At 37.9% G+C, this 26,428-nt stretch overlaps 1 protein-coding gene across 1 annotated transcript; it reads right to left on the reverse strand.

Moving 5' to 3' along the window:
* Positions 1-1,966: 1,966 nt before the first annotated feature.
* On the reverse strand, positions 1,967-26,428 carry map3k3 (mitogen-activated protein kinase kinase kinase 3). Its single transcript, XM_052546843.1, has 17 exons — positions 25,047-26,428; positions 17,751-17,845; positions 16,347-16,477; positions 16,222-16,262; positions 15,718-15,817; positions 14,046-14,159; positions 13,702-13,822; positions 11,633-11,766; positions 10,485-10,558; positions 10,315-10,382; positions 10,130-10,225; positions 9,877-10,038; positions 9,619-9,767; positions 9,032-9,163; positions 8,154-8,283; positions 7,771-7,948; positions 1,967-4,869 (listed from the first exon to the last, which is right to left on the reverse strand). Exons 2-17 carry the CDS (start codon positions 17,752-17,754, stop codon positions 4,641-4,643), a joined length of 1,863 nt encoding a protein of 620 aa, XP_052402803.1. The 5' UTR covers positions 17,755-17,845; positions 25,047-26,428; the 3' UTR covers positions 1,967-4,640.

Consider the following 26,428-nt stretch of genomic DNA (forward strand, 5'->3'; position numbering starts at 1 on the left):
ATGGCTTTGTGTGTACTTGAGAAGGTGATTATCTACACCTGATTGAGTTTACAAGTCATTTTTAGGAGGGGGTGATCCTGAATTTTATTTAATTTTTTCTCTCCGACATGTTGGTGTCATATCTTTCACTTGGATGTTATCAGCTGTAAATACAGTTTGATAAAATAAAAATAGTGTCCATCTTTATTTCAGGCGCTAAAGCAACAAAATGTGATTATATTTAAGGGGGGTGATTCTTTTCTACCACCTTATGTATGTTAATAAGTATCTAGTTAATTTCGAGAACTGGTCCCTTAACTAAAGTGTTACAAAAATATATATATCAGAAAGATTCAGACTAGAAAGTTTGAAAGAAAAGTTCGGATAATAACTGTGAAAAAACTAGGCATCAGATAAAACTTGTGGATTTTCACTAATGATCAAGTTGGGGGTTGGACTTGACAGGGCAACTAGAATACAAATGACCCTTTTATCTCACTGTTTCTGAAATAGTGTTTCCATTGGGAAAAGTAACAGGGGGTATGTAAAAGTAACTGGGGGAATGCCTGTCTGAGACAAAACATTCAAGAGAGGTGAAAAGTTCAAAGAGGAAAGTCTGTTACTGTACAAGAAGCTTTTTCACAGAGATGTCCAGTCATTCTCTCTTCAAATATTCTTCATGTTTTGTGTTAGTCAGTCTCTTCTGTTTATTGGCAAGCTTGGTTTCGCTCTCTCTGGTTTGAGGGGCGTCAAACAGCTGATTCATGTCTCCAGTGTAACGAGGCAGGAGTGAACAGAAGAATCCTAATGCCGTTTCCACTGACTGATCATCAGCCAAGACAAAGCCACAACCAGACTCTGAGACTGCACTAATCTGCCAAACTCTTACGCTTATTTATGTGTTTGTGTGTGTTGATTTTGAATCAATCTTTGAATATATATTTAAATGATGTGGCAATCATGGCTGACACAACAACAAGCAAGTCCAGGACACAGGTAAAATTTGCCAAAAAATCCAGCCAGGTGCTGACAAGAGACATTCATTGTGCTTCTAATGCTGCTGTGCAAATGTTTCAAGCACAAGGCTTCTTAACTGAAAAATATTTGAAATTTTATCAGTATTATTATGTATTAACTTAATAGCCATGAAAATACTTAAACTAGAATAAAAATGACACGGAAAACTAAACTTAAACTAGGTAAACTAAATTTAAACTAGTCACACAGCGACTACAGAACTCTATTAAAACTAAGCTACTGAAAGGACAAATTAAAAATAAACGTAAAAATTAAATTAAAAACTACAACTAACCTGCTACATTACACATCTTACTACATTATGAATGTGTAATATCCATGGTATTTTGAAACAAAAATTAAAAATAAAATGTAATATTTACTCATATTTTTAATCATGTTAATCTTGTTCATTTTAATGGAAAAACTGATGAAGAAATACAAATAATATTTCTGTCATTTTAATCAACACTTTTGGTGTCTTTGCCTGCAGATTTAAAGCACTAAAAATACAAGTTTATCACGTGGAATCAAATAAATGCATTCCTTCTTGCTCACAGCTGGTATAACAACATACACAAGAAAAACATTATTATTCTTAAAGGTCAAAAGACCTGGGGAACACTGAAGAAATAAACTGAAATCTTAGACTTCACTTAAGTCACTTCTTTATGTGGGTCTCATTCCTGTCTGAACATAACGTTTCACTTTGCACTATATTTCACTGCACAGAGAGAAGAGGGGGAGGAAGCACTATAAAATCAGTCAATCCTTTCCTTGATACCACAATGGTGTGTATTCACAGAGAAACGCAGTTAGTACTGTGACTGGCTTAGACTGACTCCAAACAGACAAAGACAGATGGTGAGAAACACACTGTTAGCAAGAATCATGAACAAGCACAAACAATAGGTATTAGAGAACATATATAGAAGATTAAAAACAAGCACAATTTGAATTAAATACAAGGTTTTGTGTATATTTTTTTTATTTGAAAATATTTGATACACTGGACTTTGCACTGCAAGTCCCACGTCAAGATACATAATTCATATACTGTGTATCTATCCTATTGGCTTGTATTCTTTTGCTTATCCCAGGGTTCTCAACAAGACTTACTGTGACATTTCTCTGAGACATTTCTCAGTCTTTGGTACAATACAGATTCTTAGCTGCCTAAACAAAAAACTAGCAGCTATTTGAGATCATATTTGAGCCATTCAACTGTTTTTGAGGAGGCCAAAATACTTTCGAAACAATATAAGAAGAGGACAACTGGTCCTTTGGTCAGTGTTGGTGTGTCCGTATGATGGACACCTGTCATTCAAACCCTGAGCTAAACAAAGTCGTCAAGCTGAGTGGAAATTCGCCCCGGCATCCACCTACCCTTTCACTTGAGCAAAATACCCTATGACACATTTCCAAAGAAAGCGTAGTGCCTTTTCACACACTTCTCAGTTCCTCATAAACATGGCAAGTCTGCATGTGTATAATACAACTTCCTGCATTTCGAATAAGTTCTGAAATACCCTACCATTCAGACGTTAGAGGTTAGTAAGACTTGTGTGTGTGTGTGTGTGTGTGTGTGTGCGCGCGCACTGGATAAAAAAAATAAAAATAGACTAAGAACAGTAATACTATGAAAAAAAAAAAGATTTCCATTTAAAATAAACTTTTTTTTAATGCTTTAAAATGTTATTTATCACTATAATGGAAAAGATGGATTCTTCAGAAATCACTCTAATATAATGCTTTGCTCAAGAAACATTTCCCATTATTCTTATCAGTGATGAAAGCAGTTGAGCTGCTTAACATTTTTACAGAAAACACAAAAAAAATGTTTTAGAATTCTTTGATGAGAAGAAAGTTCAAAAGAGCAGCATTCATTTAAAAAATAAATTTTCTGTAACATTATAAATGTCACTTTTGATCAATTTAATGCATCCTTACTGAATAAACACACTTTCTTTCACAAAAATCTTCCTGACCCTAACCTATCTATGGCAGTGCACATAAACCCTCAAACCATGTTTTTTTCCTTAACATAAAAACTAAATCTTACTTTTACACTTTTTCTTAATTTTCTTGCAAACACAGCACCCCTGAATATGTAAAGGCAAATATCTATGCAAGTCCTTCCTAAGTGGCTGCTAATGTGAATCATCTGTGTTCATGCATTTCTGAGAATGATTCAAGGCACTGCTCACTTCCTGTGACAACCTGCATCAAAATCCTGTCTGCATGAGATTCTCCACGACATCCTCGGGTGTAAAAACACACAGAAAAACAGACAGACACAGACGCACAATAATCACTAAACAAGCATGACTTGCACAGATCAGGCACGGCATAAATCTCCAGAGCTCAATTTCCAGCCAGTAATAAACATGTAAAATCATGTTGTAGTCTCTGCAAAACCAGCTGCTGTTACAATTCTTGTTTCTAACTCATCTTCTGTTCCTAAAAGCATAACTCGGTTCAGAGTCACTATATAAAAATAGATTTATACATACACATATATACTCGTATATAAAAATGGCTGAACATTGGGATATAAATAAAAGTGAAAAAGGCTTCACATTCTGTGTAAAAAAAAAATTAACAATTTGGTATATTCAACATTCATATTCAAAAGTGCATCTGATCGAAATAAGTCCAATATACTGCCATACTAAACTTAAGGCACAACAGTTGCTTAATACATTTTCTTTGGCTGGGCTGGAACGAAAACAATTATAAATCCTATTGTGCTCTCAATGTCTCGCCACACCCAAAATAACCGATAAAACTTATGAGATTCCCAATTTAACATCTCATCATTATGGGAATAGCATTAGTGAGATTAGCTGCATCTTAAGTACTGCACTGCTGCTCTCTGCAGGACATTATAAGGCACTACTGTGGTACAAAACAACACATTACACTTTAACCAAAGAACATTCTGACTTTAACACTATAACATCACATCCTGATTCTCGGCATCTGACCTCAGTCAAAAAAACGAATATAAACTGCTTTCTGTAACAGACCAAAACAGTTCTTACTGAAGTGCAATTCTATGAAGATTAATCAATATATAAGATTAATCATGAATGCAAACCATTCAAAGCTGACGTGCGCAAGACCCTCATTCATCTGAGGCAGAAACAAACTGAGACGCACTTATGATATTTCCTTTAACACTTAATGCCTGAAGTCATAGAGACAACGGGTGCACACGAGAATCTGTGTGGAAAGGGAAATAGTACATAAAAACACTGACTTCAAAACTCTGCTGTGGACTGTATGAAACATTACTAGGAGATTTTCTTGGTGAAACTTATTGACCCCTGCTGGCTTTAGAAGGCACATTTGGCAGTTGTTGCAAGACAAAAGTCAGGTTTGAAACAGTTCAGTGGCCCAAACCTCCTCTTATGACATCCTCAAGTCCTGTAGCGCCCACTGCTGTCCCGAAGACATCATATTACAAACCATTAGTGAATAAACCAGTTCTGTGACCTAATCCAGGCAACAGAGGATTGGGTGCTGGCAGGTCACATGCTCTGGAAACGCAGATTGCCTTTGAAACTGAGCTTATCACTCTTTGAACAAGGAAAATGAGGGGTTTTAATCTGTGGAAGCAGCTAGATGGACAGTGGGTCTCCTCAGCACAAGATCTGGGAGAAGGGATGTCTGAGCAACTCCTCTGCACTCGGCCGGTGCTTGGCCTCCACGAAGATGCAGTGGAGGAAGTCCCGCGTGTGCTCGGAGATGTGAGAGGGCAGCTGGGGGTTGGTGGGCTGAGTGGCGATCTTAAATATGGCTGCCATGGCCTCGAATTCAGCCCACGGGGGCTTTTCTGTCAACATCTCCACCACAGTGCAGCCTAGACTCCTGTTCACACAACACAATTAAGGAAAAAGAACATGTTAGGTTACATGATTTTGTTTATTTAACAGCTTGTATATTTTTCAGTAAGGTTATAGATTCCAGGTGTTTCAGAGTATACATCTGAAATGTATTACCTTTTGATTGATTTTTGTTTAAATTGTTATAATAATCTTAATGTTTTGTAATTTTGCTACAAGTAAATTTATCTTGTAAGTGGCAGGGTTTTGCACTGACACTGTTTGTCTTGTCTTGTGTTTTTTCTTTCTTGTGTCTATGTCTTGTTTCAGCACATTACCTTGTTTTCCTTGTCCATGTGCTTCCTTAGCCCCTCCTCCTTGTTCCTCTTTACCCCACCCTCTTGTTAGCCTAGTTGGTCTAATTGTGCTCACCTGTTCCTCATGTATTTTCCTCCCTATTTATAGTGGACCTTTCCCTTTTGTGTTTGCTGGTCCATGGTCATTCTCACCCCCTCTGTCTCTGGATGTGGTTGATTATGTGTCTGTGTCTGTGTCTGTGTCTGTGTCTGTGTCTGTGTCTGTGTCTGTGTCTGTGTCTGGTTGGTCTTGTGCCCTTGTTTTGTCTAGTCCTTGTAATTCCATGGTCTTGTCTTGCTCCTTGTTTTAGTAATTTGTTTGTTCTTGCCTTTTGCTTTTATTTGTAATTTTATTTTTTCTATCCTTGAGACTTGGTTTTGTTTGATTATTCTGAGTTGGTTAAATTTGTCATTTCTTTCTTTGTTACTTAACCTTTTTATATTGGTTTTTCCTTTTGGGTTTTATGTTTTTGTGGAGCTCTGTCCTGTCTAGTCTTGTGTTCGGGTTCCTGACCTGTCCCCATGTGTCCTGCCCTGGTTCTACCGGCCTGGCATCTGGTCTGTCTCCAAAGTCAGTGGTCAACAAGTTTCTGAGCTCTGCTCTGTGTGGCCTTCTCTATCAGTCTGGTCTTGCTGCCCCCTCTGTTGCCCAAGTGTTCTGCCAGTTGTTTCCTGAAGCCTTCCCAGTGGCCTTCCCTAGCTGTTCCGGTTTATTGTGTCCCGGTTGTGGTATCTATTGTGCACTTCACTACCTCTTGTATCAGTCTGTCTGGTCAATAAATCCTTGTTATCTCTCACTGCAATTGGGTCCTCCTTCCCAGATCCCTGACAGTAATTGTAAAATAAGATGAAAATCCTGATTTAAAAAAAACACTAACAGACTATCTGGGTGACCCAGAGAACAACACATTTTCCGACTCACTCATAATGAGCTGACTTTCAGCCAACCATAATGCTCTCCTGACCTGACAATCAGTTCAGTATCATTCACTTCCACAAATCCTAGCTGCTTTCTTCACTGTAGTAAGATTAGATTTTGAAAATATTTGTAATGTTTTAAAGGTATTTAAGGTTCCCACGGTGAAGATGAAGATGGAAAATCCTGTTCCAAAGCATTTATTTTCTGTGGCAAAAAAAGCCAGAATCACCTTCTCTCAATGTCTTAGAATTTCACCCCATAAAAATGTGTGTAGGGCTGGGCGGTATGATGGTATATATTGTTACCGCAGTATAAAATGTCAACTATAACAGATTTTTTTTTAAATTCCATGTATATGGTGACATGTTAATAACTGGGCGTGGTTAATTTACATGCAGAACGAATGAGACTGAGACACTTGGTGAAAGACAAATAAAAAGATCAGGAGGATCCACAAATGATTCAGTTTTCTAAAGGGTTGTTAACACGATGTTGTCGCAACAACGGTGCAGCTGTCAAGTAGCTAAATTTAGCTAGCAAGCTAACATCACTTGTCAGCAAGCAAGCAAAGTTCTAGAGCAGCACAGCTTTTTCTTCTATCCTGTAATGACATTCATTAAACAATATCTGATAGTATATATTTTAGTACATAATCAGCCAGTTTCATAATCAAACAGCTTCTATCATTACACTTTATTTTAAGATGTCTTTGTTACACTGTAATTATACACGTAAGTAGTGAGTAATATTAATTAACTACATGTACGTACTATATGGTTAGGGTTAGGATTAGGGTTTGGTTTAGGGTTACTTGCATGTATTTATGCATAATTCATTATTATTATAACCACTGGAGTAACATGGAGTACTTGATGTCTTTCCTACCCTCTGGACTTTGAACCTTATGGGGGGGACAGAAAAAAATATTGGGATATTGGGCCCTTGGATTTCATAAAAAAATATTTTCATTTGTGTTCCAAAGACGAACCCTGTTTACAGTAAAATGTTATAAAGGTTTTTAAAACATTTACAGGAGTGGAACGACATTAAGGTGAGTAATTAATGATAGAATGTTCAGTTTTGGGTCAACTATCCCTATTAACCCCATTAACACAGGTGAAGAAAGATATTGTATTAACTGAGAATACAATTACCTCCTTGATTGAGTGTTTTTAGTATTTCAGATACCAACTACTGTCTCTCAAAGTAGTTAACTACAAATTACATTTGTTTTTTTTTAATCCAGCAAAATACAAATGAAAAAAATGCTCAAAAGTAGTTAAACACTTATTTTAAATACATTTAATTAAAATACTGCCCATCTCTGCAGACATTTATTCTCTTTGATGAAGCGGGAGCAATGTACGGAGTATTAAAAAAAAAACAGGCTGGTATCAATCCGACAACATCAAGGTTTGTATTGATATTTGTATTAAGTATTTGAGTTTATTTATTATATAAAACCCGTTTGGAGGTTTTTAGAATAACTACTACATATATATATATATATACATATATATACATATATACATATATATATATACACACACACACACACACACGTTAAAATAACTATATCGTGAAACATAGTTACCATGAAATAAAATGAGTCATATCCCTGGATGTATGCACTTCTTTGTTTTTTATTTATAAACCCAAAAAATGCTCTCACCAGACATCTGCCTTCCGGCCGTACCCCTCTCCACTGATGACCTCTGGGCTCATCCAGTACGGCGTTCCAGTAACAGAACGGACCCCAGTGCTGGACATGCAGATGGTCTGAAGCCGCTTACTGGCGCCAAAATCTCCCAGCTTCACATTGCCGGCTGAATCTCGCAGGATGTTGGCACCTGAACGCACCGGAGGAAGTGACCAGGGAGAGCAGTTAGCATGCAACGGACTGAAAGATCTTTGATCCAATTTTCTTCTTGTTATATGACTACAAAAAGATTTACAAGCTATAATAGGTGCTCCAAAACTATTAGAACATAAGAAAGCTGTCCTCAAATAGCCACAAGAGATAGTGTTTGACTATGTGAGGTCTAATGCCGGTACCTTTGATGTCTCTGTGGACGATCATGTTGCTGTGTAAGTAGGACATGCCCTCCAAAATTTGTCTGGTGTACTTGCGTGTCACATTCTCCGTCAAAGCCCCATAAGCCTTCAGCTGGTCTTTGACTGAACCCTGAGGGTCAAAGAGCACAGCACCAGTGTCACACTGAACTCTACAGCACAACCACAGTATTGCTAAAAAACAGGTGTGTGACGACACATTACAACCCCTATAATAAAAAAATATATATTTGTAAGAAAGCATCATTTCCTCTCCCTCATGTCATTTCAACCCTTTCTTTTTTTATTTTTTCACTGGAACACTACAGTAATTTCCATAGATCTTTTACATAAAACAATAATTTGTATTGATATGAACTGTAATCATATTTGATATTTGATTCAAGAGTTACAGAGGAGTCTACAAAAGTCTCATTCAAAGATTATTTTTAATAAAGACTTTTATCATCCATTAAAGAAAAGCTTATTCCACAAAAAAAGTAAGTAGGAACAAATTCAAATTTAAAATTAAAATTCAATAAATGCATTCGAGACTTTTTTCAAAAACATGAGAAAAAATGTAAAACTAACTTACAGACCTCAAACTATTTAACAGTAGTGTATATATTCAAAATACAGTGGGCAAGTCATGTGCACAACTTTTGTATGTTATGGTTGGCTTTTGTTTTTTTTTTGACAAAAATGTCTTAACAGCCAGTGGTCACTGTGAAAAAAAATCAATGTGAGATTATTTTTGTGCATTAAATTTATTTTACAGTATACAGGTTTGAAAAAACATGAGGATTAGTAAATCATGACAGAATGTTTACTTTTGGTTATTATTCCTAACACTACATGAGCCAGTGCTGTGGCAAACTCACTCCGGGCATATACTCCATGAAAATGGTGAGGGTCTTCTCATTATGGTCTTTAAGGCAACCGTAGTACTGAACGATTCGTTCGTGATGCAGGTTCTTCAACAGCTGTATCTCACACTCTAAAGCACTCACCTCCTGCAGAAAGAGGGGCAAGAGTCATGACACGACCACAGCTGAGCCAGCTGGCTGTGACCAGAGGGGGGTATGAGTGAGAAGAAAAACCACAACACACTAATGCCAAACATTCCTCTGTGTGGTTAAGAGGCCTTTTGCTTTAAGTGTGTAAGCATATGTGTGTGTTCGTGTCAAGTGAGGGCATGATCAATGAGAAATGCGTTGTTAGACTACCACATCTGCCCTCGCCTCAAAACCCCCCTCTGGCTGACCCCCACAATCACACACAGATACAGGAAGTGACTGCGCATGTTTTTGCAATGGCAGACAGGAAGGAATTTAAAGAGTTGGGGAAAAGTTTCAGATGGAAGAAGAAAAAAAAAACATGCTGGCAAACACAAAGAGAAAAAGAACTAGAAAGAAAAGTGCAAGAAAAAAAGGCAACAAAAGATAACAAAACAAATCAAAAACTTTACCTTGCTGGTCTCTGGACTGGAAGGGTCAAAATGAACCTGTTTTGCTGCAAGTTCCCTGCCGGTGTCCACATCATAGCACAGATAAACGCTTCCGAACGCACCCTGGCCCAACAGCTTCCCCCTACGCCACGTCACTGGAGCTGTAGGGGCTGCATACATCAAGATACAACAATGATTGGCTATCTGAATCAAACGGACCAACTATTTCACACAAATACAAACATTTAAATACATCATCAGGATCTATCTCACACTCACACTTATGTGGGACCGTGCGCTCCTGTGGGCGGAGTCTGGCTTGAGTATCAACCAGCTGCCAGCTCCCCAAACTCTCCTCACTGCCGTTCAGTGAGCGCCGGGATGGCACCAACGTGAATAAGTTTCCCTGGGGACGACGGATCCGTGGAAAGGTCCGTCGACCTGAGGAGCAGGTTTATATTTCTATAAATCCTGACAGTGGATGGACTGGAGTGTGTATGTGTGAGTATACTAAGTTTTGAGAGCTTCGTACCTTCACTGTGGTCTTTATGATGCAGCGATACGTGATACCTGCGAGGGTATGTCCCTCCCTTCCCTACCATCTTATCATATACATGGTTTTCCCGGTCTAAAAGAGGGGAGCACACAGAGGGGATGGATATTGGGCTCAATGAAAAAGCAGATTTGAAAACTTTAGCAATGTTTGTTGAGGTGCACCTGCACAGTCCTGTCTGTTGTCAGGGTAACTCTTAACCCTGTGTGTACGAGGTTTCCTGAGTGAGGGACTACGAAACAAGAGACACCAATAAATGCAAAATAACACAGTGAAAGGTGCTTACAATTACAGTATCATTCAAATACATTTCATACAGTATCTGTCTCCTCACCTGTCAGAGTTGCTGTCAAGTGACTGACAGCTGCCGGACACTGAGTTTTCTGCACTGCTCCAAGGATCCAGCACCTTTAAATACAGGTGAATTATGAGTTTAATGGATTCAGGCGGCACTGCAGGTGATTAGGTGACTGTATTTCATTTTAGCAGTGGTATATAATGTGGCAAATACTTGAATTCTCTCACAGAACATGTGGCATTTCTATGGGAACATCTCACCATTCTGAGATAACCCTGACACCTATTCTGTACTTGAAGTCTATTCTAAACATGTGGCTCTTTTTACACACTGGCTGCGAGAATATGCAAGTTAGCAATGTATATATGAATTGAAGGAAATACAGGAACCTCAAATGATAGCAGCATGTTGCCAAATTACAAATTGCTATTATTTTGATCATTCACTTCTGCTTTGGAGCATTATAAATAACACTTATAAGCACTGACACAGCATATTGCATGTACATAGAACAGAACAGAACAGAACAGAAAAGAGCACAATAGAATAGAATAGAATAGAATAGAATAGAATAGAATAGAATAGAATAGAATAGAATAAAAAGAAAAATAAATTATAAGTACACTACTGTTCAAATGTTTGGGGTGAGAAAGATTTTTTTGAAAATTGATACTTTTATTCAGCATGGATGCATTAAATTGAACAAAAGTACCAGTTAATACATTTAGAATGTTAGCCAGAAAAATTATATTTCAAACAAATGCTGTTATTTAAAAGTTTCTATTCATTCAAAGAATGCTGAAAAAACAGTTTCCACAAAAACTGTTTTCAACATTTAAATGAGAATAATTTCAGAAAGATCATGTGACACTGAAGACTGAAGTAATGGATGCAGAAAATTCAGTGTTGGCAGCACAGGAATAAATTGCATTAAAAAAAAGATATATATATATAAAGTATAAAGATGTTAATTTCAACTATTATTATGTTTCCAAATATTACTGTTTTACTGTATTTCGGTCAAATAAACTCAGCCTTTCAGACTTCGTTTAAAAAAAAAATCTCAGTATTGTATATAAATATCAACTGATATATCAAATTAATTCTGATTTACAATACAATGAATACATAAAAAAATCTGCTATCTGTAAAAAATCTGTTAAAGTCTGTGATTTTAAACTCACACACTGTTCACTGGTTTCAGGTATGAACTCCCCCTCGCTATTGATGCTGGTATACGACCCCTGACGTGCGATTCGCTGTTGGCACTCTGGAACGTAACCGGGGGGTGGAGAACTTCGGCCAGTGTTCTGAGAGCCTATGGAAGGACAAGACAATGGACATTTATGTTACAACTAATAATTTTCAACATCTGCAAGAATCTTTTTTTTTCTAGAAATACGGTTATGGTGGCAAACAGAGACGATATATTGGCCGATACTTGCAATTTTTTGAATATCTGCATCGGCCGATAAATTCTTGGCCGCCGTCTTCGAGGCAGGACTTTTATTTTGACAGCGCTGAGAGCAGCTGTGTGAAAACATATGTGTGCTGTATGTAAAATGTGTGTTACTCTGGCTTTATTTGAAAAATATGATTCCCAGTGCAGACAAACTTCCAAGAATACTGAGTGCCCTGTTGGTTACAGTGTTTACTTCCTTTTTAATTATATTTTTCTTAAATATTTATTTGTGTAAAATACTTTGTCATCTAAAGTATAAGTATGTTTATTTTGCACATTTACTTTTTAATTCATTGTCAAATGATTTCAAATTTCTTAAATATTAATAATAATTGAAAAAAAAAAAATTATATCAGCTTTACATCGGCTGTCGGCCCCCCTGCTTTCCAAGATATCAGCATCGGCTGTCAAAAAACACATCTGTCTACCACTAGATCTCTGTCAGTTATTTACATCACTTTGGTATGAGATTGAGAGTACAAACATGCAAAAATTTGTTCAAATATTCACATCTTGTACTTCACCATTTTGTCTATTTGTATTTTTGATTTCTTTCAATCAGTACAGTGAGTACTTATATATGATATTTATATTTTAAAAAATATAAAAGGTACAAATTTGCACATATATAATCAATTGCACTGCTAATAGTCATTAATGCTTCTGTCAAATAAAGCATCTGAATAACTCTATTTCAAATATGGCCTTTCTGTTAGATTTACATACATTTACAGATTTGCATGATGTAATCAGACAGTAGATTTAGCGAACTATGAAATCGGATGTATTTTTTTTCCAAAATTCTTTAATCTTTTCACACCTTGTGTTTATTCCATTCTAGGGGTGACCGCGAATAGTTGAAGATTTGATGCTTTGATAGAAGGAGTCTGATTCGGCTACCAATCTAGTATAAGTTGCAATATTAACATTATTTTTTATAAATAACGAAGCTTATTCTATATGAGATAAATGACAAGTTAAATCAGAAATACAGAACATTAATAACTACTGTCATATACATAACGTTAAATCTAAGATTTATTTATCCAGCCAAATTAAGTGTTTTCTGTTTGAAATTTTCTGGATTCTGTTTAATCGGTTTAATTTAATTATAATAATAGAAAAGCATGGTTAATCGATTTAATTAAAAACACTAACAATAAAGTCCTTTATTAACATTTTTACAATACGAGGGTTTCTGGATTTTTCAGGATTTATGATTTTATACACATTTTTATGACCACATTTCACGATTCCATCTGCATTTATTTAGAGTATGTTGAGCTCAAAGAAAAATACTGCATTCACAATACAAATGAAGAAAAAGTCCCACCCCTGCACTGTTACACTATGACAAGAGCATAATCTAAAAGCAGAACTAAAATCTGAATCATGAGACTGAAACAAAATCAATCACAAAAAAAAAATCAGTTACAGAGCTCAAAGAGCTCACACTTTTCTCTAGATGCCTTTAAAGCTGTAGCAACCTCCCTTCCCCCTAAAATACACATTATCTCTACTACAGGCCATTGGCCCACCATGCTAATAGTGTCTCGCAATCTGATTGGCTGGGAGCCAGCAAGCCATTGTGCAGCAGCCAGTGATGGTGGACAGGAAAAGGAAGAGGACCCACTGCTCACAGAGGAAGTCAGGAGAAACAACAGAGGGAGAGGGAGAGAAAATGAAAGAGTATGAGAGAGAAAAAGACCAGGACAAGAAGATTGATGAGAAATACAGAGGGGTTTTTGATTAAGCGCAGCAGTGTGTGCATGCGTGTGTGTATGAACTCACTGGTGGAGTGGTGGCGTCCTCTCGATTCGGAGGATTGGTAGGCAGTACTGACATCCCCGGTGGACTGTGAGGTTTTGATGCGAACCTGCTTACACACTGTGTGATGAGACGGAGAAGAGGCCTGCATACACAAACACACACACGTACAAAAGCATCATTTTATGTGTAGAAACAACACATTATAATGACTCAACACATCTCTGCTCTTTCAGCATTCAAACCTCTTTCTAGTGAACAGATTTATTAGAATTTGAACTACACATTAAAAAAAAAGACAGATTCTTAGACTACTTTCTAAACTGAACTGGTTCTCATTGACCTAAAATATTAATTGTAAGTCTCACATTGCTTTGTTCCTGTGTCAGCAGCATGATCTTGATGCTCTTCATGTTTGAGCTGCGGTCCAACAGATCAATGGCTTTATCCAAGTCGTCCTGATTGCGCAGAGGGATGGACAGCTGTGTGCACAAACACAAACGCATTAAGAAGAGCTGTCACTCAGTATTTTTATCCCTTAGTTAAACAAAGAAATAAACCTATCTTTTGTCAATTTGTAAAAAAAAAATGGTTTATCCAAAGCAACTTACAAATGAGGAATACAACAAGCAATCTGTGTTATCATCTGTGTTTATTGCTCAACCATTGCAGTGTAGTTTGATTCACAGCAACAGATTTGTATATGCAGGTTGTTTTAATGAATCATTCAAGAGACTTACAAACTCAGGAGTTGCTGGTTTGAATGAGTCTGATGAATCATTCAATGAATAACACTAAATGAGTTACTGAATCAACATCTGACGCACTTAGTTAACACGTTCTTCTTTTCCATAGTTTTTCTATGCACAAGCACTATACGGACATGCATGAACGTTGCACTCATGTCTTGTGTTTTCGCAGCACCTTGAACATGAACGCCTGTCAAGTTAAAAGAATGTAAACTTTTACACACAGTGCCGCTCATCAATGTCAGTTTCAAAAGAGTGAACCAATCAGAAGACAGCAGAGGCAGGGCAAGCGTTGCAAGCTTTTGTTTACAAAAGCAAGTTGACATGGCAGCTGTTTTATTTGACGGCAACATGGTGGAGGAGTTGCTGTGTCTGGATACCCTGAATTAAATAATATTTAAAATGAACAACCCGTTTCTTTAAAAAAGAGTCTGGAGAGAAATGTCTCTGTCACTGAATACATCTTGTGATATCACGGTGATATCACTCAAAAGCACATCTCAAGACCGTTGCGTTTTGATCGGTTTATTAAAAAACATTCCGGAGAGCAGTGTCTCACGTTTTTAAATGCAAAGACAGATTCTGTGTGAACGGCCCCATAATGAACTGCATTCAGTGATGTCTATCTGAAAGTGAGGTAAGTTTTTTGTGTACATCAGTATTATTACTAAATGGTTGCTAATTTATGTTGTTATTTTATTGTGCTCATTTTATTTCATTTATTAAAGTACAATTAATTACAAAACTGAAAAATTTTAAGTTAAATTTAGCTTGTTATTTTCCCATCTTACAGTGAAGCAAGTTTTGTGTACATCAGTATTATTACTTAAAGGTTGCTAATATATTTGTGTAATTATTACATATTTTACAATAACAAAATGGGTTGCACTGTATTTTACAGTATGTGCACTTACCTGTACTTACAGTGTACTTACCTAAGAAAGTAATGGCAATAAAAGGCAACTACATTGGTTACCGTTTCGATTTAGTGGTAGGTTCAGGGTTAATACCTAGTTATTACACAATTATAGTAAATACTATAATAAGTACAGTACATTGTATGTACATGTGGAACAGGACTCTAAAATATAGTATTACCAAAAAAATTTAATTAAGCTTATAATTTATGCATCATTGTTAACCTTTATGTGGACTTTGAAGTTTATAGAATGAGTAATTCAGCATAATAGTACTAAAATAGTGGATACTAAAGTCTTGAGTATTTCTGTTAAGATTGCAGTGATCAGACATAAGTGAGTGTCAGTGAGTGCATTTGAATGTGAATCAATACCTCATTATTCATATAATGCAGGTCTAACTGCTGACCGAAGAATGTTTTGACTTTCTGCTGGACTTCCTCAAACTGCACAGGCCGCCCAAACATCAGAATCCTACACAAACATATACAAACATACACACACGCCACACACACAGAGGGGGGGACATTAAACAGGAAGCTGAGATTTCTTTAGATGTGTAATCGGAGCCAGTCAAGTCAAGTCAGACACACATTCGGATCTGCAGAGTGCACACATTCCTGCAAGCACACCTAGCATAGCTGTGGTCTGTGCTGGCATCCACAGACTAACCACAGTCCTTTCCCTTTCCACTGTGATACAAGTCTGAGCGCTGAGAGACAGGACGCCTGTGCATCTGTCAGAAAATGCCACACACTCAAAATGTCTGGTGTACTTGTTGTTGTATGTGTGTTTGCATTACTATTTGAACATTACTTTAACGCACACATTCAGACACACAGACATTCACATTCCAGTACAAAGCAACTCCAACTCACCTTCGTTCACCACAGAACTCAAACTTAATCCTGACATCCTCCTGAAGAAAAAGAAACCGTGGTTAGGCCTCGACAGGGTCATACAGGAGTCACAAGGTATGTTCTCCTGTAAGTAAGTCTATTACCATTCTTTTGGAAGAGCTGGCAGTGCTGACTGGTTTAGGTTTTGCTGTGTCATAAGTTGATGCCGGCTGGCGCCTGGTCATCTGCAGGGCCACCAGATCCTTCATAATTGAATGGAGAGCCTGTCTCTCATCTGAGGAGAAAAAAAGGGATGTTATGGCCGCAGAACTAAAAATGCCCAATATTAACATTCAAAACTATTTTGGCTAATTTAGACATCATAATATTATATTGTACAGTACGAAAAATAGATATTTATTTTGGAATGTCCAATATTAGTCAATACAGATTACAAAAAAAAAATCCATAATATTAGACGATAACCTATATGATATGGATATATTGTGCATCCTTTCATATAATCAGTATTTATAACTTTGTCAATATACATTTTAAAACTTTTTTGAGGAACTATTGTTCCATTATATTTGCTGTATAATTTATTTCAAATAAAAATGAAACTATCTATCGTTGGTCATTTATATGTTGGTCAAAGACTCTCTTCCTGTATAAGTCATAGCTGGCAGCTTTTGGTCAGAAAAGGCTAATGAACTACTCTGTTTGGCTTTAAATTATTAATTTGATTATGAATATAATATATCTTAATTAAGTAGATACATATCTCAATGTATTAATTCTGACATTATTTGTGCACCCTCTCTGCTGCCAAACCTTAATTGTGGTTAATTATTATAATGAATGTCCTTGAGTGGCTTATTACTTTACTTTAAACTAAACAGTGCTTAAGTTGCAGAAACTATGAACTTGCTATACAGTTACAGCACAGGTGCAGAGGAACTGAGACGATGTTCTGCTCTCCTTCATGAATAAACACACTCACAGCCAGACGACTAGACCTGCATCAGCGCAGTGAGAGCTGTGAGAGTGAGATGACCGTGTTTTTCGAGAACTCTGTTCTCATGTTTGATGTAAGGACGGGATGTGTCTTGGCTAAGCTCACTTACGGAGGGAAAATATTCGCAGTGTGTTGTTTGGACGGACTTCACACATCTCCAGACAGGGAGAGAAACAGAGAAGCCTCGTCTACCCACCAATACTGGGAACATGGCAGATCAACCCAAGCAACAGACTCAAGCACTCAAATGTTGAATATCTGTGCGTTCATGTGACCAGTGAGAACATAAACCACTGTCTGTCTCCAGGTTTCACTCTTTCGCTCTTAAGAAACAAACAACTCAAAACATCCTTTTCATTCCAGGCCTTAAAGTTGCTTCCAGCTTGTAAGCAGTTTTTGAATGGCAGTGTACATTTTTATGAAGCTTTGGTTGAAATCATCCTAATATTGTATAGTTTACTTTTTTCATAAAAATGTTTGAGATCAAACCACAATTGTTAACACGTTGAAGACACTTGATATATGGGGGTGGGGGGACATGAGGACTTACTCATGTTGGCGATATGAATGTGTGTGTGCTCTTGATCAGAGTTCAGGGTTGAAGGTCCTCACACACACTGTCCTCTAGTGTCACCCATCAATGGCCTAAAAATCAGAGTGGACACATCATTATGTCATATTGTCATCAGCTAAGCCAACAAACATTGATTGATGATTCCAAAGCCAACAGCAGTCAACAACAAGACAGATACTTATATATTATATCATCATCTTTCAAGGGGCTTTCGTTTGTAAGCATATTTTAATAGCAAACTGTTTACCGCCTCAGTGTTCAGTTGACATGTTAAAATTTACTGATGCTAGATGCTCAAAAACTCCACCTATAACACAGGCAATAAGCTAAATATGGAATGTTCTGCGTGTGTGACAGGATGGAGAGAATGTGTGCCGTCTGTGCACGCACGTGAAACCTGAAGGACTGTAACCTGATCCCTGCTGGCACTGGGGAACCTGGCACAAACCTTCAAGCCAAGGGTAAAAAGCAGAGGAAAATATTTACCATTTAAAACATGCCAGATTTTCAGCTCCAAGCTTCATTCCAGCCATAACGGCCCCTCTCAACAATGCTCTAATAAACAAACACTATGACTGTAATTTTTCATACTTCTTTTGTCCATGAATACAGGCGGCTCACATTATAAAAAGAATGTGAATGAAGGTGACATTCAGCCAAGTATGGTGAGCCATTCTCAGAATTCATGCTCTGCATTTAACCCATCCAAAGTGCACACACACACTGTGAATACACACCCAGAGCAGTGGGCAGCCATTTATGCTGCGGAGCCCAGGGAGCAGTTGGGGGTTCAGTGCCTTGCTCAAGGGCACCTAAGTCTGGAGAGAGATGGCCCGAGACTCGAACTCACAACTTTTGGATTGCGGGTCTGAATGTCTAACCATTAGGCCACGACTGCGAAACTGGCTGGAATTTACATCGAATGTTCTGAAGTTTTGACCTATTTTTCAAGGCTCAAATACATGACAGATCATATAGTCCATAATAATATCACTGGCCATGATCACTGTACTTAGAGCTCTAAAATTAGCTACTTTATAGAAATAATAAAAAAATTACTTAGTAACCTTGTGGTGTGCTTAAAAGACGTTATCTGTTCTTACTGGAAAGGGGGGGACGAATTCCCCAAATGTGTCAATGAGTTTCACATAATATGTAAGCCACTTCTTTGAAGAAAAATATTTAATGACAGCTAAACTCTGCATGGAATGTATAGTGTCGGCATTCATTTACCAAGCACTGTGATTTTCAGCTATGATTGTCTTAATAAACATGTTTCAGTATATTTCAGTGTTCGGCTAGTACATTTGATGAATTATAGCATATTCTAATGTATTTGATAAACAAAATCTATTTTAATTCAAAACTGGGTTCAAAATACAGATCTTAATTCAAATGAACCTGATATTGATTCCTGGAATCCAAAGCTGAATCTTTTGATCCATGTCTATGTTCAGGGGCTGCATGAAAATGTATTTGTACACCACTGTCATTCCATCCTGCTGAACAGTTAGTGCCACCAGTCCAACAAATAAACAATTTATTCCATCTGTGTATGTGAGTTTGCGGTCTATTTTGATAGTGATGCAAAAAGCCATGTATCATAAAACAATGTTAAGAAATGACTTTTCATTGAGTTCTCCTTGCAGGTTGGATGCAAAAACAAATATACTGTATAGCACGACCAGTGTAGAGAGAATCCCAAACCAATGACTCTAATGAACAGTTCTCCTTAATGAATCAAAAACAAAGGGCGACCAGTGTAGCCTAAATTATTCCATAAAATCCTTCTTATGAGTCAACTAGTTTCATGAATATTTCAAAAAGACCAATTGAATATGTTGAAAAAATCTCCCTACATAATTTAAAGCATTAGTTGAGAATTTCTCTCAAATTTTAGTAAAATGGACATTATAAATAAAATGTACTCAAAATCAAAATCAAATAAAGATTAAACTGACATCAAATCATGAAATATGTATGAATAAGCCTTAGTTACTTTTACTGAAACACAACATGAAAGACATGTAAAGATGTGATATAAATTCCTTTACCAATTTAAAACTTAACATTCTTTTTAAATAAGTTTAACTTCCTAGACCAGGTGAGCTGTTGAGGGGCAAACCGACCAATGGCCGCTCTACAAATTCAGCACAGACTCATTAGATTGCTTCCATCAGCATATCCTGACCTTTAAAAGCAGAGCTCCAAATCGATCTGCATCATTCCTAATGGCATTACCTTCCTGTGCTTCACTGCCGGGCTTCACCAGACCTTTTGATCTAATTACATCAGACCGGAGGCGAGAGGACTAACTAGACATTGCTGAGAGTTGCTCATCCTTCCAAGCTTACAGTCAGTGCTGAAATGATTAACCAAACAGATGAGGTAAGGAGCGTGTGTGCGTTTGTTTCAGCACCTCCAGCCATTCAGAGGTCAGACATCATTAATTTTCACTCATTCAGCCAAATATCCTGAGTGGCACCCAGGTGGCCTGACTGACTGTATGAACACACTCAATGAGCAGCGAGCGAGTACGGACCCATCTGACGTCTCGCTATACATAAATCCAAGTAGAAGTTAAACAGACCCTCACCAGAATGCTCCACAGAGGGTTTGGTGAGAGAGGGCATGCTTTTCCTTTATGCAAGGTCAGAATGGATTCATGCTTGGGTGTTGCTACACCACTGGAAATCTTAGTTTGTAAAACACCATCTCAGTGACCTACCTGACTTTAGATCCTCCTTCTGTCTGTTGCTACTTTCCTATCAAACCACTTTCAATTCTCTCTAAACTCCAAGGTGCAATAATTTTAACCCTTACTTGCTTTCAATTTATTATAATTTCATTATATTATCAAAACAAATGTATTATTTTTTTTATGTACAATTATATATACACACACACACACACACACACACACACACAATACATTGAGACTATCAACTGTATCTTATCTATAGCATATTTTTTAAATTACAACACATTGTAATGAGGAAATGTTGCAAAGGCTGAATATGCAGAAAAGGCACTTTTCTGGTTTTCATCTATGTACGTTAAAGAACATTTTGCGACAGCAAATATAAAATACTGGGAAAAGTACATTTTGGAAATAATCACAAAAAAAGTATAAACTCGCTTATTCCATAAGCTGTGCAGTGGTTTCCAAAGTGGCTCCAACTTCAATTTTGATTAATATTTTTCACCAATTTCTCCTGGAGAGACTATTTTGTTCTCTTGAATACATAGGCTGTGCCCGAAATTGCATACCCCCCTACTACATATTTGGCGAAAAACTTCATGAGAGGTACGGGTCGGGAATAAGTATGTCTGAATTCACAGTACTCATAAGAGTGTTATCAAACATTGCCTGTGCATGTGATAGACACTTTACTATTCAACAGGGCCACTTGAGAGGATTTGTGAAAGACGCTGAAGTGATGCAACTAACACATACTAATTGGTCACAAAGTTTTTACTCATTCAAAATAAGTACCTAATCAAAAGAGCATGTGATTTCAGATGCAGCTATCTGGTGGAAACACTGCTGTGTTTGCTCATCGTTTTTGTTGTATTGTGATTTTTCACAACTTGGATGCATTCACAGAAACTGACAGAGCACATTGCCAGTATTGTTTGCTAGTTTGCCAGTTTGATGCAGTGTTTAAGTTAGTATTATAAAAGTTGGATATGACAGTTGTGGTGTTGGTGCAGGGGGTCAAAAAAATATTAAACCATAAAAAAAAATGATTTAGAGCTCCTGTACAAAGGTTAGCAAAACGGTCTCCTTCTCATCCAGTCTTTACTGAGTCTCTGGCCCCTTATTGGTCTCATTTTCGGTTTCTCCTGTTCTTAATTACCTTGTGGTAAGTATGTGTGGAATCTGGAGAGGGAAGAAGGCAGTCCATGGGCCCTGTCAGCTGGACCTGCTTTGTTTTGCTTGTATCCCTTTTCAGTACTTGCCAGAATTGCAACAAATTTCCCTGACCGTTCCTGCCCCCAATCACCTCTCGCCTGATTTTCAGCTGTTTAGTCTGTGGCTGGTTTTCCCAGCCGTGGCTCTGGAGCAAAGGCTGTTGGCTTTTGCTCATGTAGGGGCGCACCGTACAAGAGATTCAGAGGCTTATGGCACAAATCCCTCCTAGGATTCCCAACGCTCTAGAGAGACCGGACTAAAACAGTTCTTGTCAGCTTTGGGATAGACATGACAAATTTTTCTAGATGGTGGAAAAAGGATGTTTTATCACTAGGTCATGAGAAGGCAAAAAGCTCTTGTTACATCATACATAAACAGATCTTACACCATCGGTCCATGCAGTGTTTTCAAGTCAAAGTTGTGACAAAACATATTGACACTTAAGAGCTGTAAAGGATTTTCTCAGCACAGAAAACAGACTGACTCTCAGTTCTGCACCATACCACTTCTTGTATCTACTCTAAACAAAGCTACTTTGGTCTCCGAGTCCTTTCGTCATGAGGCACTTCCTAAATTGACTTGACTTGATAGTCATATTGATTGTTTTCAATCATAAATGCTAATTATGAAGTGTTCTCTAAGGTTGGGAAATCATAAAATGTAGACCAGTGTTCCTGTAGAAATGTTAACAGATGTGTGGGCAAATACGGTCTATTCATCTATAACAGTGATTACCAGCTTCCAGGGGCACTTGGCATTGGAAATATTTCAGTTATGTGAATCACTAGTGGTTAATCGATATTGCTTTTTTCCATGGCAGACACTAGTATCTAGAAAGTAGACTGGCCATGATAATACAAATATACACACCATTAAGAAATTTGGAGTCAGTAAAATTGTATTAATTTTAAAGAAATGAATACTTTTATGCATCAAAATTGATCAGGAGTCACTGTAAAGAGATCTATAATGTTATAAATGAAAGAATCTGACATAAGAAGGATCATGTTACATTGATGACTGGATTAATGGCTGCTAAAAAAAACTGAGCTTTGCCATCACAGGAATAAACTATGTTTAAAAATTTGTTCATATAAAAACAGCTGCATTTAAAAATGCAATAATATTTAATAATATTGCTGCTTTTACTGTATTTTTGATCAAATAAATGCAGACTTGGTGAGCACTTGAGACTTTTTTAAAAACACTAAAAATCTTACTGACAATAAACTTTTGAATGTTAATGTATAATACAATATAAATATGTTGTACAGACACACACACGTGATTTATAGCTGAATCACATCTTGCAGCATTGACACTGTTATCCAACTGAACTGAATCATCATAAAAACTCAAGCTGAAAAACACTATTGCTGGCTTTTGTAGAACCACTTTTAGATTAATTGTAGCAACTTGTTTCGATATAGATTAATTTGACATTGTTACTGAACTGAACCAACACTGACCTAACTACAGTGAGGAGAAAATGTATTTGATCCCCTGCTGATTTTGTACGTTTGCCCACTGACAAAGAAATAATCAGTCTATAATTTTAGTGGTAGGTTTATTTGAACAGTGAGAGAACAACAACAAAAAAATCCATAAAAACAAATTTGAAAAGAAAAATGTATAAGTTGATTTACATTTTAATGAGTGAAATAGGTATCCGACCCCTTTGCAAAACTTGACTTAGTACTTGGTGGTAAAACCCTTGTTGGCAATCTCAGAGGTCAGACATTTCTTGTAGTTGGCCGCCAGGTTTGCACTCATTTCAGGAGGGATTTTGTCCCACTCCTCTTTGCAGCTCCCTCCACAGATTTTCTATGGGATTTAGGTCTGGAGACTGCTGGGCCACTCCAGAACCTTAATGTGCTTCTTCTCGAGCCACTCCTTCATTGCCTTGGCCGTGTGTTTTGGGTCATTGTCATGCTGGAATAGCCATCCACGACCCATTTTCAATGCCCTGGCTGAGGGTAGGAGGTTCTCACCCAAGATTTGATGGTACATGGCCCCGTCCTTCATCCCTTTAATATGGTGCAGTTGTCCTTTCCCCTTTGCAGAAAAACAGCCCTAAAACACAATGTTTCCACCTCCATGTTTGACGGTGGGAATGGTGCTCTTGGGGTCCTAGGCAGCATTCCTCCTCCTCCAAACACGGCGAGTTGAGTTGATTTTGGTCTCATCTGACCACAACACTTTCACCCAGTTCCCCTCTGAATCATTCAGATGTTCAATGGCAAACTTCAGAACGGGGCTGTACATGTGTACAGGAGGACCTTGCGGGCGCTGCAGGATTTCAGTCCTTCACGGCGTAGTGGGTTTCCAATGGTTTGCTTGGTGACTGTGGTCCCAGATGCCTTGAGATCATTGACAAGATCCTCCCATGTAGTTCAGGGCTGATTCCGCACCGTTCTCATGTTCACTGAAATGTCACGAGGTGAGATCTTGCATGGAGCCCCAGACCGAGGGTGACTGACAGTTATTTTGTGTTTCTTCCATTTGCGAATAATCACACCAACTGTTGTCATCTTTTCACCAAGCTGATTGGCGATGGTCTCGTAGCCCATTCCAGCCTTGTGGATGTCTACAATCTTGTCCCTGACATCCTTGGACTTGGCCATGGTGGAGAGTTTGGAGTCGGATTGATTGATTGCTTCTGTGGACAGGTGTCTTTACAGTTAAAAAACTGAGATTAGGAGTTTAAAAGCGTACTCCTTATTTCAGCTCATTACCTGTATAAAAGACACCAATCTTGCTGACTGATAGGGGATCAAATACCTATTTCCTTCATTAAAATGCAAATCAATTTATAACTTTTTTTAAATGCATTTTTTTCTTTCCTCACTGTAAATAAGCTAAATAATGAAACTACTGTCTTAAAGGGCTGCTTTGCAGCAAAATCTGAATGATCTCCATAGACAAGTTTCCATAACTGATTCTGCTATCTTCCTGTTCATTACTGTGAAGCTCCTTTGAAACAATTTGTCCTGTATAAAGCGCAATAGACATAAAGGTGACTTGTCTTGACTTGACATATGAGCATGAAGACCTTCATTTAGGTCCATGGCAAATAATGGATGTTGTTCTATGATTTTCAGTAGTAGTGAATCATCTTAACTGCTATGCAGTTTACACCTGCTGTTAGCCACACATCTGCCATACAGATACCAGCTATTTGTGTGCAGATTTGGTGAACACATTATGAATGACAAGAGGGGATGTCAGTTTCTTTGGTCAAGACTGTCATACGCCCAAAACACGATATCAAAACCTGTTTCTAAGCTTAACACACTTTGCAAACATTCAAGCATGTTTATGTTATTACATACTGAACCCCAAATTAAAATACTTACCCGAACTGCACGCAGGTGATGGAGGGCTCTTCACAGAGTCACTTTCTGTCCTGTTTTCGGAAAGTCGATGTATATCGTGAAGAAAACCGTTACAGGTACAGTTAATACACTATTACTGTCCACATATATCCAGGCCGCTGCCATTGCTAACGCGCATTCAGGCGCGCGGACCCCTGAGGGTCTCCCATAGCATCCATCAAACGTATTCCTCAGACCAGTAAAGAGAAAATACCTCTTAAACACACAAAAAATACGTAATTTCCAGTTTATGCTGAGAGAATGTAGCGACCTAGTGACTAGGAAGGAAATATTGACGTTTCGTCACGCGACACATCGGTATAGCTTTGTGTAGACATAATAACTAATGCATGGAGTTCATAATAAATCTGAATAATAAACTTAACGTCCAAGGGATAAAAATGTATTAAAGTAACGTTAACCCAAATCGTGCAAATATAAGCGAGTTGCTCACACAGAATGCATTTGTAATAGCCGACTGGAGGGAAAAAAAAAGGATTTCCGTAATTTTGATGGCTTCTTTTCCTGCTAAGGTTTGCGTATTTTCCCCCTCCGTCGATGTGGATGTGATGGCCAGCTCAATGCACGAACGTACAGTTTTCACTTTTCTATTGAAAGGCGAATCGGTAACAGTCCGTACGCGTTAATGGATCCTGTGCGTAACAACTTTGTAAAGCCAAATAAAGAAGAAAATGAGCCCTCAGCTCGATGATTGGACAATCTCCGCATTATTATGAGACAAATTATTATGAATGAAGGCATGGAACTGTGTAAGCAGCCTTCGTGTATCCACTTTACCGAAGTAAAAGCGAAAAACGCGTGAGGATAACTGCACAGGAATCGCTCTGTCGAAGATCTGGACAAAAGAGCGTGCGCGTTACAGTCAGCGGCTACTTGAACTTCGAGAACAAATTCCCCTTTCCGCTGATGACGGTTAAACTCAGTGAAAACTCAAGAGAAAGTGCGAAAATGCGCTCCCAGATGGCCGTGCAAGCAAATTTGGTGATAATAAGCAGGGGATGGGACCTTTAGGCGACATTAGTCCAAGCATTCTCATGATGTTGATGATGATAAACAGCAGATGCCAGAATGAATCTTTAGCGCAGCGAGTTTCCTGACAGCCAAAAAGCAGTTCGTCACCGGAACCCATGAGCTCGCTTTTCCTTCAAAGCCAGCCGAAAGTTCTTCGTGTTAATTTGCTCGTGCACGGATGGAATTGCGTTCACGATTTTTCCATCGTCTTCGGTGAAAAACAGTGCATTGCACAGCATCTGTAGTTTCCGTAACGTGTTCGAAATGACAACTGTGGAGAGCACACGGACTTTGCGTACGCTCGGGGGCGCGCTTTTCCTCTCTTTAGCTCT

This window comes from Carassius gibelio, chromosome A3, assembly GCF_023724105.1.
Source record: "Carassius gibelio isolate Cgi1373 ecotype wild population from Czech Republic chromosome A3, carGib1.2-hapl.c, whole genome shotgun sequence".
Taxonomy (NCBI): Eukaryota; Metazoa; Chordata; class Actinopteri; order Cypriniformes; family Cyprinidae; genus Carassius; species Carassius gibelio.

What these genes read in the sequence shown, in the direction of transcription:
- map3k3 (XM_052546843.1), bottom strand. An exon ending in CCAGCTCTTCCAAAAGAATG is followed by an intron (nt 16,263 to 16,346) that starts GTAATAGACTTA and finishes CTTTTTCTTCAG; the next exon opens with GAGGATGTCAGGATTAAGTT. An exon ending in TCATGGAGTATATGCCCGGA is followed by an intron (nt 8,284 to 9,031) that starts GTGAGTTTGCCA and finishes TTTGACCCTCAG; the next exon opens with GGTTCAGTCAAAGACCAGCT.